The following is a 15,957-nucleotide window of genomic DNA, read 5'->3' as shown; positions in this document are numbered from 1 at the left end:
GCTTGCGCGATGGGGTACTCTACAAAAAGAACTACGGCCCAACGGACACTGTCTATCTGCTTGCAGTGCCAGCTGCGCTTCGCGACGAAGTTCTGCGCGCGTGCCACGACGACCTTTCTTCGGGCCATCTCGGGTTTTCCCGCACGTTGGCGCGCATACGCACCAAGTACTACTGGCCCAAGCTTGCTGCGGTTGTCCGCCGTTACGTCCGAACCTGCCGAGAATGTCAGCGCCGGAAGACGCCACCGACTAAACCAGCCGGGCTCCTGCAGCCTATCGATCCCCCGCGCCTCCCATTTCAACAGGTCGGCATGGACTTACTCGGTCCGTTTCCGGAGTCTTCCATGGGTAACCGGTACATTGCGGTTGCCACTATCTCAGCCGCTACTGTGAGACCAAGGCTCTTCCCCGTGGTACCGCCGCCGAAGTCGCGTTTTTTCATTCATAACATTGTGCTTCGTCACGGAGCTCCAACGGTCGTATTAACTGACAGGGGAACCCCGTTTACGTCGGCACTTACGAACGAGGTACTTCGACTCAGTGGCACCAGTCATCGAAAGACAACGGCTTACCATCCGCAAACCAACGGACTGACTGAGCGGCTTAACAAGACAATTGCCGATATGCTCTCTATGTATGTCGACGATGACCACGCGAACTGGGACCGGATACTTCCTTACATAACGTTCGCGTACAACACTGCGCTTCACGAAACGACGCGCTTCACTCCTTTCCATTTGGTGCACGGTCGCGAAGCCTTGACCATGCTGGACGCCATGCTTCTTCCGGATCCTACTCCCTCTTCTGTCGTGGATGCCGACCAATTTGTCCGTGACGCCGAAGTTGCTCGCCAAGTTGCTCGACAGCGAATCCGGTGCCAACAACAACGCGACGCCGAGCGTTACAACCTCCGCCGCAGGGAGGTGATTTACACACCCGGTGACCAAGTCTGGGTGTGGAGCCCAATCCGTTTGCGAGGGCGCTCCGAGAAGCTTCTTCGCCGTTACTTTGGTCCGTACCAGGTGTTACGCCGCCTCAGCGCGGTGACCTACGAGGTGCTCCCTCAAGGAACTGCCCGGTCCTCTCGACACCCGACGTCCGAGGTCGTCCACGTGGCGCGAATGAAGCCGTTTTATTCCCGTTAGCCCCGGACCGAACCCCGCCATTACCTTTCGCCTTATTTTTTTTTCTTCCCCTCGCGTGCGGCATCGAGTCGATGCCTCTTAGATGGGAGGGGCAATGCCACGCTGCTGACTTTCTGCCGGCGCCACCTGGAGGTCGAACTGTGTTCCCGAGCGCGTGGCCGAACGTCTTCTTTGTCCAGAACGAGCGCCGCGGTGTTGGCAAACCTCGCCCGAGTGAACAGTTTGGTTCTCTGTATTTTTCGCCGGTGACAATATCATAAGGTCTGCCATTTATGCTTTATTTTGCATTTTGGCCCTTTAGTAAACATATTGACTGTGGGCCCAAACAGCTGTATGCATATTCCTTTTCCACAAATGCAAAAAAAATTGAAACGGCATGGTAGTCTAAGTGGAACAGCAGCGGATGGCAACATTCAGCACAACTCTATTCCCCAGCTTTCCAGCATAAATTACACAACACTGTATGCAACCAAGAGCATTAAACAAAAAAGTTTTAATATCAGACCTTACAAAACAATCATGGTACCAAAATTTTAAAGCTCGTAATCATCTTGTGATTAGTTTCTTGCTCAAGTAGGAATTAAGAGCTTTTACCAGAACACTTTTTTGTCATGCAGGATTTCTGCTCGGTGCTCCTGAATGTGGGCTAGTACACAATAATGTGCATGGAGCATCACTGCAGACTTCAACCCTCAGTAAATAATTTGTAACTGAATTTTTCCCCCTGTAATTTGCTTGTTTTAGTTGCCAGACAATGGTTGTGACATCACAAGATCACATAAGGCATACATGAACTGCAATATTGCCACTGCACATTCGTTTTAATTCATTGGAGCTCTCACCCCAAGCTGCACCAGAAGATTGGAATGGCAGAAAGTAATCGAATCGTTACGTCAGTTTTTTTGTGTCTCACATGATATGTTCACTTCTGACATTGTAGCTCTTTAGACGTCACAACCAGGGGGAGGAAAGCGTGAGCAACTTCCGTCCCGGCTAATTATGCCCGTTTCAAACATCATGCGCAATGCTGTCAAAGCTAGCGCTACCTGCATCCGCGACCAAAAAGTTGTGCGTTATTTGTGGTGAGCGAAACATAGTAAACGCTTTGCCTGCAGGCTTACCACACGACACATTTGTCAAGATCTTGATTAAATGCACTGTTGTTGCTGACAACATACTGTCGCTTTATCGTGCCATAGACCACTCCGGCACAGAACAAGCGTGGAGCAACATGCCTCCCTTTAATTTCCCATCCGGACTACTTCTGTACCTTTCACAACGTTGCACCTGATGTATGAAATGGAGTATAGAGAAACCTCCGCTGAAGCCGTAACTCCAAACACCATCTGCTATGAACGTAACTCGTGTCGTCGTGTTTGTTCCGTCCTTGTTTTTTCCGCGCTGTTTTACCATGGAGAACTTTCACAGCAGGCTTCATATTTGCATTTTCCAGCACTGAAGAGTGGGACAATATGCAGTTAAAGATAAAACCAAAATGAAATAGTGATGCCAAGCAAACACATCTGTCTTTGGTCACTGCATTTCCTTGACACCGCTGCTCACTGTTAACTTGAAAAAAACAAGGACTGGCCACAAACATTCATGTTACAACAATATAGCATCTCACGGCAATTTAAAGATATCGCACCACATGACACACACTGTCAACGTGGTACATGCTGAAATATCCTCCTGGATTTTCACAATAAAGACCGCACAGGCAAGTTTACAGGCATAGAAAGTGTACTATGATGACAGCCCACAACTGTGCAACTCGATGCTGGTGGAATACCGCACAGCTTCACAGAACAGCAGATGCTGTCAGATTATATAATTTCTGCACATGGTACTCCAAGCATAGACTGTACATATATCAGGTCTAAAGTAGAGTTCAATTCTTGTGGTGCCGCAAGTGATGATATAGGCCCGAATTCTGAGCAAAGGTCATGGGACAAAGGTGGCAATGGTACGGCTTCTCGCCTGTGTGGATGCGAATGTGGTCATTCAGGGTGGCCTTCTGGGTGAAACTCTTGTTGCAATGATTACACTGGTATGGCCTTATGCCAGCATGGATGAGGAGGTGCCTGTTAAGGAGTTTTCTCATCTTGAAGCTCTTGCTGCAGTCACTGCAACGAAAGGGGCGCTCTCCGGCATGCACTGTCTGGCATCTCCTGAAGCTGGATTGAACATCTGTGGCATAATCACAGTCAGGAGGCAGGAGCTGCAGGCTTCCTCCTTGCACATTCTGTTCAGGCATTGAGCGGTGCGTGGTATGCGCTGTTGCCGAGCCTGTGTAAAAAAAGAAAGGGCATTTTTCTTGAAAGCTGAAGCTCAGGCCTCAATGCTCTCTGAAGACCTTTTCCCCTTTTCAAAAAGCGATAACGACTGATGAGGATGCTATTACTCAGGTTGGCATATGAGATGTCAAGTTTATTGGGCAAAGATTAAGACAACTTGGGTTTCAACCAGTGATGCTCTTTTTTCAGGTTGGCGTGCATTACTTATCAGCACCACAGCTACCAGTCCATCACCAAAAAGCCCAACCACATTGCAAAAAATGAACATGGCAACAAAAGACAGCAAGTGTTAGAAAGAAGCAAAAACAAATATTTTACAACTTAGAATAGAGATGTGCATCAAACGAAGCCTTGACACCAAATTCTTCCCATCATACAAAAATTGAGAGAGGGAAGTAAAAGTGAACTCCATGCATGATTAAGACTGGATGTTGCTTAAATTTTCAGAACAGCATCACTTTTAATAAGTCAGTGTGAATATTCCATAACCTCGAACATGAATTCGGTCAAATGGTACAGAATTTGAATCGATCTAAATATTTCGTATATTCAAAACCTTGAAGTATTCGTCTCAAGCAAATAATTTTTCTGGAATGCCTGCTTCGTGTGGTTTTGGTTCAGTGTACCGCACAAGGATGTCATCACAGCACACGCGCAGCCAAAGCACCGACTCTGCAGACGCCTGCTAGACATACACGCCTTGTGCCTGCGCGTATGTTGAAGCCGGCCTGTGCATGCATGAGGCAGCAAATGAGAGCAGGTGCAAGCATGGCGCCCCCCTTCTAGGTGTCTGCACATGTGTCGGTTAATCTGCACGGATGCGCAACGGTTCCTTTGACTTTCGCAGGACGAGCCTGAACTGACTGTAGCTGCCGCAGGCGCTCTTCTCCACGCGAAATACGGTATTCAAGCATGACAGGGTGCTAGCACAAAGCACATGGTGGTGGATTCCTCTTTCAGGAACTTGACGCAGGGTGGTTCCGTGCATGCAGGCACACGCCTAGCAGATGCCTGTGGAGACACTGATTAGGAGCAACACCTGTGCAACGACTCAATTGTAATTATGACCAGCAGTTGGAGGTCTCACAAATAGGTCCCACATCCCACAAATACAAGCGATCTGCATGCAGGTAGACTCCCACAATTTCCGACAGCCATTTTGGCTGGAAGTCTACACGGCTTCAGTGCACTTTCTCTTTTACACGCAATGGCCTTGTGTGTTTCTATAGCGAAAGCTCCACTTCACGACCAAAGCTACAAACGCCAGGACATCATTGAAGCCTTGAACTTGAATAAATAAATAAAATAAATATTGCTATGGCTGGGATTAGAACCTGCGGCGCAATGAACAGATTAGCTTCACTGGCCACTGCGCGACAGCATTACACTACCACTGCAGCCAATCACGTCTCTTTTTAAAATGCAACTCTCTCTCGCGCTGTGCATTACACATTGTCTTTAACTTCAGTCTGTGGCATGAACATATCAGGTCAGCTTAACCTCAATCAGAGCTTATCCTGAGGCCAATATCATTACCAGATGTGCCGACGACCCAGCAAAGCAAAACCATGAGCTAATCAGGCTAAACACTTGCTTTCGCACATCTACACGGTTTAACTATGTTGAAACCATGCCATTTTTAAAAGTTACTTTTGTAAAAACGTTTTATGCAAATATGCATGCTGGAGTTTAATTTTCTCAAGAACTGGGCAACAAAAAAAAATTAGTGCACAGAGCAGAGCATTGTGAACATGCCGACAGAAAAAAGAAATTGTGCACTTTCTCTTAAAATATTTAATGCCTCGGGGATGACTTTACGGGCATGTTACTTTAAATTACTCAACTATATATGTCCTGAAATCAGTACAAAAAGTTAGATACGTGTGCCAAATATGGTTTCATTTGATGCGTAAATAATGAAAATAGTTTTAATTGGAACGTACCCTCTTAAACTGCAGGCACAATATTTTTGCCATAACTTCCCCTCAAACACCCATGATAATAAGCATGAATCTGAAATGCAACAGGCTTGAATCGTAGTGGTCGCTGTCATTGACTCAGCATTTTGAACCATGTAAAAAGGATCAAATGGCACGAGACAAAAATTCAACTATAAACTATCACAAAGTTAAAATTTGGCACCTTTGCAGATATGGCATCGTTTCCACAAACATGTTAACTGAAAACTGGTAATCGGAGCTTAATTAGTAAAACATACATGGACAATAAGTAAGACACAAGCTTATTTCCTAGTCATTCTAAAATCAAGGTTTTTTAAAAACATTTTGCTGTAACTACACTGGTGAAGCCACTACTGGCAGGGTGTTTCATCTTATTCACTGCCTGGTTCACCACAACGGTGTGGAATCCACCAACTATTGAACAGTTCAAGAAAAATATAAACCGAGTGTTTCAAATTGGGCTAGTTGGTTATTAGCATGGCATTGCATTGTTGCACTTTTGAAAACATTTTAACACAAATTGAGAAAACACCACACAACACAGATGTGCAAACTGTTACCGATGCTTTTTTCAATAGTACAACAATGCAATTTCAAACCAATAAGAAACTGACAAGGCCTAGGCAGCAGGATTACAGCAAAAGGTGCCAATTTTTAAGCAGTGCGGCAAATTTCGATAAGGGGGGGGGGGGTAACCACCCTGTGTCAGTGAGAAATATTCTTTGTAAGAACCATGAAGACCATTTTTTGTCAAAGAAAGTTAGAACAATGAACTGCGCAGATGGAACGCCCCCTCAACTGCCCACTCCAAGAGTCACACACAAATTCGCCCGTTCTCTGAGGGCAGAAATCAAGCACAGTGAATAGATTAAGAAACACACAGGAAAATCAGGAACTCGACAAAGGTCAGGAAGCTGTGAAATCAAACATTAGTGTCTCACTTTTGCAAAAACACTGAAACAACAATGCAACAATGTTGTTACCGCATTAAAATACATTTTTGCATGAAAGATGTTTGCCCTCTCCCTCTCTCCAGAGCACATGCAGCAAATGTCACAGCATAGCAAGAGTACAGCCATTTAGCGAGAGTACAGAGCATCCAAGTTGTGCACGGTTGACACCGGCGTGGGCAGCGCAGAGCAAGACACTGAGTTTTTGCATTAAATGTGCAAAAGTGCATTAAGTAGGGCACTGTCAACTGCCCGACATCCAGACAAGACAATAATGTGCAGCCCCTTACATGCACGAGAAGACTTGCACATCAGTATAGTGTAGTGGCCATGATTTTTGGCAAAAGCAAACGGGACTCCTACACCACAAAGACAGTATCCATATTGAAACTTTGATGAAAGACAATGATAATGTAATATGGTGCTGCACTTTTGGCTTCCAAAGGCAAGGAAAGGAGTCATGTTTCTTATGGTTCCAAACCCTACTAGTTCTTACGTGACCTAAGCAACAGTGTTGTTACTGTTTTCTTTGGGAAATTTGTGCACCACAACAAACATGAAGCATGAGCAAAAGCATCATCAGCGACTCATTCAAAACAATCTCATGTCTAGATACAGGCCATCAGAGGCGCCCGGAAGCGATACTTCGATCATGCAATGGGCAGGCCAAATGCGATCTATCTTCAGTGGTGTGGTGGGCTAACACATGGTGCAACGATGTATTCCAGCCTACTGTCACAAGTAACAAGCCTCAATGCCCCCACAGTGCCAGCGAGCACTGTCCGACTCATTTGCTAAACCCACAAGCCGTCTTCAACAAGTCCAGCTACTTTTAGGCTCATGTCTGCAGTTTCACCTCTGGTATACTTCAAGCTGCGGTACGAATGAAGCAACAAAAATAAATAGCGAAATAATGTCGAAAAAATTTCTGCTGGGAATGCAAGAAATAAAAAATGTATGGGCTAAATTGGCACAAATGTTCACAAGCTGGTAAAGTGCGATTATAAATGTGTAACGATGAAGACAATGGTTTGCTGCAATCTTGTGTTGACTTGCAGGGCACGTCACAGTGTACGCTTGCACACCCTTCAACGCAAAGCACTACAGCAAGGACAGCAGGCAAGGCATAGATGCATGGCCAAGAGTAATGCAGAGAATGCAGCAGTGCAGACATGCACTCCATCAGAGATGTCACAAGGCAGGCTCACTACCTGAAATACAAGAAGGGAAAATATGTCATAACTAGGCATAACTCCCTCCAGTTCCTTTTTTTAATACTTTGCCGGTACAACTGCACAAGAGAGTGCAGGCTGCTTAATACAAAAGCAGAATAAAGGAGGTAAAAAAGCTACAAAAACCGAGAAGGGATGACTAAGGTGTTTTCTGAAGAATTGCTCTCAGTGTTACCACAACTCACACTAGTTTCTCCGGTATTGACATATCCTGTACCAGGGCCAGCTTTTATTTTGAAGGCTGCCTCTCCTGCTGATGAGCCGCCAAGGTGGCTCAGTGGTTATAGTGCTTGGCTGCTGACTTGGAAAGCACAGGTTCAATCCCAGCTGCAGCAGCTGCATTTCGGGCCTCTAAAGCATTCCAGGCCTATACAGGCCTCTAGGAGAAATGCTAGAGGACTGTATACTATGCAACGCCAGTGCACATTAAAGAACGACACGTGGTCGAATTTATCCAGGGCCCACAACTACACGGTCCTTAATAGACTTAAGTATGCGTTACTTAATAGGCACGGTGACAGGGGTCCTTAATAGTCCCCTGCCACACAGGCATCGCAAAGGCCTTAGAGAAGCACGTCCCTACATCCAAAGGTGTAAGGAGTGAAGCTACACGGCGAAAATATTGCACCTTTGCCGCTAACGTCCTTGGTGGCGAAGGCACCCATCCGAGTCCTTTGGAGCCCAAAGGAACGGCCTAGGAGAACCTGCGATGGCACTGCCATCCAACGTCAAAAAGTAAAAGCAATGAAAAAGAACATATGCAGCCAACAATGTTTGAAAACATCTTTTAAAAATATGACAAGTGTGCTTGGCTTTGCTTTTTGTACGGGTGTTTATATTTTATGCCCAGATTTTAGGACAGTAAACTGTTGCACCAACACTAAGTGCCCCTGGTCGCCAATGCAATGCACAAAACCCGCTGCTGCCAATGAGAGCAGCTGTTGAAGCTGTTTCATGGAAGCAATTAGAATAAAAAAAATTGTCTATCTGAGCACAACAAATGAACAGGATTCCCCACTTTAATTTTAAAACACTCACTTCAGCCGGCTCGAGCGCAGCAGCGGGTGCTAAGCCTCAACGACCAATTCACCTTTGGGCTGCACCGTGTAGCAGCGTCGCTGCTCCTTTAAGCTTTCACTCCTTTAGTGAAAAAAGGTGCCTTTGCTGGAAAGGCTTTCGAGGAATGCTGTGTGAGAGCGGTATAAGTTGCTTTGGGACATTAAACTCCGTAAACCATAACCATTTTCCGCTGATGACCAAGATGCCTGCAATAAAGAAAAAACCTTTTCTGGTATAAAAAGAGATGCAGAAAAAAAGTGTTTCGTTATCCCTGCATCAGCAAAAAGCATTTGGTTGTTTACCTTACTTGAACTTTTAACTCAGTAGAGATACTCTAAATAATGGCCACAGGTGTCAGCCACAAGGATGGTTCCATACAGTAACAGTCTTTAGCCCATGACAGAATCTCTCAATAGGAGCTTTTTTGAGAGGAGACATCTTAGCGATGGGAATGGCTGACTGCCAGGAAAACCACAAGGCACAGTCTTAATTGATTTTGAGGCACCGTAATAGCTTCTGTGAGGGCAAGTAGTAATATATAATGGAAATTTATAAACACACAAAACTAAAGTGAGAAACCTACAGGCACAATATGCGGCAACAGTGCATGAATGTGAGAAGTGCCAAGACCCTAGTCAACGAGCTGCAATACAAAGAGCAAAACTGACAAATAACAACTGCTTGGCCACGACTAATTTAGAGATGGGTGGATGGAGACATGCAGTTAATTGAAAATGAAACCAGATTCATGTTCCATAAGCATCAGTCCCCAACAGAACCTCTTAATAGATGCAATATTGAAAACAGAAAACCAATGTTTTTAGCCAACGGGCATAACAGACTCTCAGGAAGCACCCTTACAAGCATGAAATGGATGTATTAGGCACAGTTTTTATGTGCATTATGTGATCTGTCACTCACTTGCGGCGTCGCAACTGCCTTTCAAGTTCTGAAATCGAAGCCGAAACTGCATGTAAGAATAAATTCAATTTTAAGTTAGCCCCTGAACATAGGTGAATTTCATGTGGCGAATTATTTTACTAATGTCTTATGCATTATTCGAAAAAAAATACACTATGAAATTTTGGTGTCTCCACCCCTTTAAACACTTCTGATGCACATTTTTTTCAACTTTCCAGCATGAACACAGAACAAGAATGCAAAAAGTCTATGACTGCTAAGTGCAATAGCAAATTGCAGAAGCAAAAAGTTAGGGGAAAGCTCTAACCTTCGCTAAGGTGGCCAGACACACGAGATAAATTCAGGCATTCTGAGAAGGCATGCTGTTTCACTCCTTATTGAAGAATTCAGATATGTATCTGAACTCTGCCAAATACCCGCCATGGACTGTATTCATCTGACAACAGCATAAATTTGCGGAACAGTCATACTGCCCACTATCACACACAAGATGCACTCAATAAAGGTAGAAAATGGCTGCCTTTTGAGGTGAAAAGTCACATGCATTCTTAAAAGCTGCAGAAAAGAAATAAATTCTAAAAAATTATCGATTTGACACCTAAAATGTTAGATTCAGTAAGAGCAAAACACTAGCGTTATTTGTTATGCTTATGCATGCTTCCAAGATAAGTACATTGAAGTTTGGTAACAAACACAATCATGACATCAGAAGATAGCAACAATGAAGAGAGCAATACTGTTGAGGCAGCTATTCATAAAAATGGCAATAGCAAATATGAAGTCATGACAGAATGTTTAGAGAGGAAGGTTCCTCAAATATAAGCTAATATAGCCACAAAGAAATGCAAAGGGGATCACATCAAGCATTGCGCAATGGCAACAAAGACTCTACACATAACACACGGGCCTACAAAAACATTAGCACAACTGGCTGTCAACGACAGTCCAATTCATAACAGTGCTATTACTTTTGGCAAAAAGAAATGAGATCTGTGTTACATCACTGTGTCCACACACAAGGGACTAAAATCACTCGAAATGTTATTTCATGGACTATGCCTTCTGAGCTATAAGTCAGCCCATTAAAATTGGCAGCAGCGGCTCTGAAGCACTGTTCACCTCACTTTATTTTCGCATCTCTGTGTGAGCTCCAATGCCAGCAAAAACAAGCAGTGATGCATCATGTTTACTGTGCTGCTTGTTACATTCTGTATGCAATGGGCAAGCAAACAGAAGTAAAAATTTTAACTGCTGACCGTGCACCACCAATTACGACCGTCACTGTACACAAAGACAGTGTGACAAGCAGATGTGCCTGACTGCACTAACCATTCCACATGCAGACCTTGGGTGCTCATCATATTTCTTGCCTCTAGCAAGTCCTATGCAGGTTTTTGTTCTGCTTGGTCATGCAATCTCCAGCCTAGACCTTGTGACCCTAAGGATAAACTCCATCCAAGTTCTCTTTATAAAAATAAATTGTGTGGCTCTTTCCGAGTGTGTTAATGTTTGCCTGGGAGAAAAAATGCATTTATTGCTGAGAAAATTATAAATATAAATTTTTACATCATTGCGGTCAAATTCGTGACGTCTACACCGAAAGACACACTCCGCGACCATCATTGTGAGGTGAACGGTCACGTAGCCTAGCCTGCGGTAATTGTGCCCAAAAATTTCTGTAGGAGCACGCAGTTTACTTCCAAAATCAGCCAATGATGACACATCTGTATATCATTCTTGACTATTTCTAGCTTACAAACCCCCCCTTGCAGTGAACAAAGAGGTTTTAATATCAAAATGCGATAATCTATCGATACAGGCCAAGTTCAATTTGTCCTTAGCATCCCTTTGTGCTCACATGCCTTCTCTCAGTGTTTCATCCCTGCTTGTGCAGACTTCTGCCACTGAGCACTTCCCAACAAACCCAACTGGCACCTCACAGGGTAAAAAATGTAGCAAGCAAGACCTAATAGGTGCGAACAGTGAAGAATATTCTGATAAGTAATAACAAAAACACATTCCCTAATTTTTAAATCACACTTTAAAAGGATGTTGCAAGGAAAAAAATGCACTGAATTCATTACCATGTAAAACCCATATTTACCGCTAGTCATGGACTCTGGTGGACTCTCCATTGGTCAGTACTGAAATGCCTGTCAGTTAATCACACTTCAGCAGAGCCATTAACAAACACTTTGGTAGAAACATAACATTCAGCCACTGATCATACAAGAAAACTGAGACATGAACTTCAGTGATAATCATGCAGTGCATACATTATTCACAGAACCTGTCTATGTAACAGCTGATGCAGTGGTGAGAGCTACAAAAGAATGCACCCAACAAAAAAGAAATAAAATAAAGCATCTTGCTCCAACTGCCAATGACACAAAGCAGTCTGCTTATATCCTACAGTCTAGCACGATAACAAGTGGTCCTCACTGCCGGCTACCAAACTGCGGGTTGGGTGGCGTTCATTAGCATCAAATTTTGGTACACAGCCTATTCACAGCGAAACAGCAAAGCCCTCCCAGTCATGAAGCATGAAAAAATGTGATGGAATGGGCAAGTTTTAATTAAATACAAGCCTTCTACCTTGTACCAAGTCAAGGCCTTACTCTAGCGGTACCTCACAAAGAAGAAATGTAGTTAAGGGTATGAACATGGCATATATCAATGCCAAAATGCTAGGCTCACGAACTTTGGCAGCACCGTCAGAGCCCCACCCCGAGGACCTCCGTCCCTTGCAATGATTATCCTGAAAAAGAGGGCTGGTAAGTGGAAACAGAAAAGCCAATGACAACTGTACTAAGCAAACTACCTGCTTAACGCACAGCATTCGTAGCTGACAGAGCAGTCAAATAGGCAGCACGAAAGTGGTACAAATTATGGGTTACAAATTTTTCTTCCAGCTAATGTACCTAATTAATTACGACTTAAGTTAGCTGGAAGAAGTGCTATGCCTAGCTAGTCTTTCGTGTTGCTGTTTTTGCATTGACTTATTCACTTTTATTAGCTACACACAATGCCAACTTGGCATGCGTGCTCCATACGGCTACTCTGACCCCGACACGGTATGTTGACACGTACGATATGTGTGCGGCACTCACAAGTTGTCGGCAGGAAACCAATACGCACACCTTTCATGTCTCACTGCACTTCGTCGACCGGCCAGCGTTTCGAGACGTGGTTTGAAAAAACGATCGCCGTCACGGCTATATGCAAAGACCATATGCACAGACACAACATCACGTCCTGTTCGTTTCAATGCATACATTTAACCTACTAGGAAGAATGCCAAGTGGCTGTTCACCGCATAAGTGAAGTAACAGCCTACGACCTACTTGATGCGTTGTGATGCATGGACCCATCAAAGAAGCGTTGAATCCACAGAGCAGCTCTCCGAGAGACCATCTGTGAAGCTTGAAAGACACATTCGCTGGCGCCAACATTAAAACGAACGCAAAGACAGGTGGTAACCCGCCGGCCTCTCCTTTGTGCAGCGCATGATGAAATTAATCGGTACTAATGAAAGCATCGCGTTGCCCCTTTAAAAATTGTAGAGGGCCCTTGATATCGGTGCATTAATTTAGAGTATAGCAAACGCTCACGAGATGCTACCCGCAGCAGACAGAACGCGATACAAACACGCTTGGAAGTCGTCCACAAAGCGCGGGGGTTGCTTCGCGCAAAACAGAACAGCCACGCAGACGACGCTCGCCGCATGATGATCGGTACACACACATCCATGGGTGCAAACACAGAGCTTACGGGTGCACATCATGGAGGAACGAAAACTCTATTCTCTCACACATTTTTGACCAAGATGTGCCGGCTGGCTTTCTTTTTTTCGCTGCCTTCTTCATGTGGCTTGACTAGCGCTTGCCCCCACGAAGGTTTGATGTTTTCGTTCACCTTTACTGCTTCTTTCCAGTTTTTGTGGCAAGCAAAAAGCTTTCAGTACTCTGAGATATAATATTTTGGATCCATTTCTCCTGTATAAAGGAACAATATTCAAACTGAACGCCCAATTACAGTGTACTAGAAGGGGGCCGTGGGCTTACTCCCACGCTCCTCTGACGCAGTCCGCGTCGCTTCCGAGAGGTGGCGCCACAAGCAACTTCAATGTAAACTTTGCCTGGAGCTTTTATTTCCTGGCGGTTCTGTTTATTTCATTTCGACGCCGTCGACAGACTTATTGGCTTTAATTTTAAAACACTTGAGAGTCTTTACATTTCTTTAGCAATCGGCGTGTTTTTTTTAGGCCACATGATATTTCCCACCATAGTACATTGAGTAAAAGGCGAGGGCAACTCCAGCAACTTGCTACTTATCCTAACCGCGAGGCATTTTAACCAAATAAGTCGTTGACAACGGATTTTGCCTATGCAGAAAGGGCTTAAAATGTTCCAAATTATCAAGCAACCGTTAAAAGATATATATAGTAAAAAATCTTGAATTACAGTGTCGGGGACCAAATATACCGTTTCATATGGTGTTGCACTAACCCAAAATGATTTTTATGAAGATTGTCTGGTAATCCCCGCGTGAATTAGAAAACAGTGCGCCCATACCTCCTAGCCAAGCTAAAAAAAAAAGCAGGCATGCTATGAGGTTTCTGCAATTGCTTTGCCAAAATGAAATTGCATATATGGCTTAAATATTTTCTTTTTTCACCTAGGTTGGTTGTTTCACGTGTGACAGTAGAATGTTACCCACCATGCAGTAACAATCGTGCCATGCTTGTCTACAGCAATATAAGAGTAAATAAAATAAAGATAAGGCTGTTTGTTGCTTACACAAAGCTTTTATTTCAAACTGCGTCCTCGGTAGGAGAAGACGGCACGGCCACAGCATTATCGAACGGGCAGAAAGCGGGCTTTGGTTGTCCGTCGGACGTTTCTGACCTTTTCCTCTTTCGAGCGGTCCTCTCTTGTGTCGGCTTCTTAGTTAGGTAGGTCGGCAAATTGGGTAGTATGGTTGGCAAGGCATCGGCGCGGAGAATCGGCTTCCCACGAGCTATCCTCACCTCTTTGCCTTGGATTACGTGCACATAATCACTGAGCACATAACGCGGCTCGAAATGGAGCTCGCACACTGCGCTCGTGTCGTCCAAGGGCTTGTCAGCTCTGTGGAGGTTCTTTTCCCATTCTTTCCGCCTGTTTTCGTCCTTCGGGACGCCAAACAGAGACAACTTCTGTCCACCCTTCACATACACGTAGCCCGTTTGGCACCCGGGCGCGTAACAGTGGTTTTGCCGATGTCGCGGCATATCTCAGTCCCAGTAAAAGCACACTTATGTCTTCATGCTGTGCGTGACAAAAACACTGCACGAAAAAACACACGCGACGACGTCCACAGCAAACAAACGCAGCTCCGCTGAGAGGCAAATGCGCGCGCGGGCCGCTGCTGCTACATTGAAGCCGACACTAGCGCCGCCGCTCGGCCTCTCGGAGAAGCACATATCGTCGACGTTCACACAGCCACCGCTTCGCATAGCACCTGCCGGTGAGTAAGCCCACTGCCCTCTTCTAGTACACTGTAGCCCAATTACAGTGCTCTAGAATATTCTAGAGCACTGTAGCCCAATCAATGCCTCCTGAAGAACATGCCTGAAGCGTCCCGTCGATTTCAATGGGCATCCGAGATGACCTCGAAATTGCGCAGACTGGCCACTAGGCGGCGCTAAAAAATGGGCAACAACTTTTATTTTTTTAATGACAAAAAACATGTTTTTGAAGAGAAGTCTGAGCTGACTTCCACATAATACTGAAAAAGGATCCTCAGTTTCGATTTCGAAATCTGAAAGTGTGCTATGCACGCCGTTTTATCGGGACATTTTGTCTGCTGCAAAACCAGTAACTTTTGGACGGTTTACAACAAAAGGAACATGTTCGAAACATTCATATCGCAACAAGTGCTTGAAGTGGCTAAAAATGCCGCAAAATACGTATTTACATTGAATGATGTATGGTTTTATATTTCACTGTTGCCAATGGGAAGAAATCAACTACTTCGGACAAGCAAAAAGGGAAAATAATCCATGAGATATAATAAGGACCGGAGGAAGACCGGAATTACCTGAGCTCTCAACTGTAGGCAGGTGACCCGTGGCAACTGCATATGGCCCTCAATGAATGGAAGCCGGAGACGTCGCGGTAACTTGCCTGGAGGGTCGCTGGCCCGCAGGGCGAACATCCCTCACAATAATGTTCTTATAACTTTGCGAAGCCCGCGTCTGTTACAATATTGCTGCCGGAGCATTGGGAGAGTGAATTGGCTGAAGCAGATCCTGGAGGGCGCAGCGCCTAGCTGCGCTGTTTCTGGTCATTTTTCCGACGAGCTTTCACCGAACGCTGCTTCCATGAATAACGTTGACAAATTTCAAATAA

At 44.8% G+C, this 15,957-nt stretch overlaps 1 protein-coding gene across 7 annotated transcripts; it reads right to left on the bottom strand.

Moving 5' to 3' along the window:
• Positions 1–1,619: 1,619 nt before the first annotated feature.
• LOC144103996 (uncharacterized) lies at positions 1,620–15,108 on the bottom strand. 7 transcript variants are annotated; one of them, XM_077636763.1, is made up of 5 exons: positions 12,910–15,108; positions 12,704–12,780; positions 12,267–12,323; positions 8,214–8,300; positions 1,620–3,434 (listed from the first exon to the last, which is right to left on the bottom strand). In XM_077636763.1, coding segments are annotated over exons 3-5 (486 nt in total). In that variant the 5' UTR covers positions 12,268–12,323; positions 12,704–12,780; positions 12,910–15,108; the 3' UTR covers positions 1,620–3,036. The 7 variants fall into 7 exon arrangements, 6 of the variants coding, with proteins under 6 accessions (XP_077492889.1, XP_077492888.1, XP_077492886.1 ...); XM_077636762.1 differs by having other exon boundaries at positions 12,267–12,780; XM_077636760.1 differs by lacking the exon at positions 12,704–12,780.
• Positions 15,109–15,957: the final 849 nt, after the last annotated feature.

This window comes from Amblyomma americanum, chromosome 9, assembly GCF_052857255.1.
Source record: "Amblyomma americanum isolate KBUSLIRL-KWMA chromosome 9, ASM5285725v1, whole genome shotgun sequence".
Lineage (NCBI taxonomy): Eukaryota > Metazoa > Arthropoda > Arachnida > Ixodida > Ixodidae > Amblyomma > Amblyomma americanum.
This window is presented reverse-complemented; position numbering and strand designations above follow the sequence as displayed.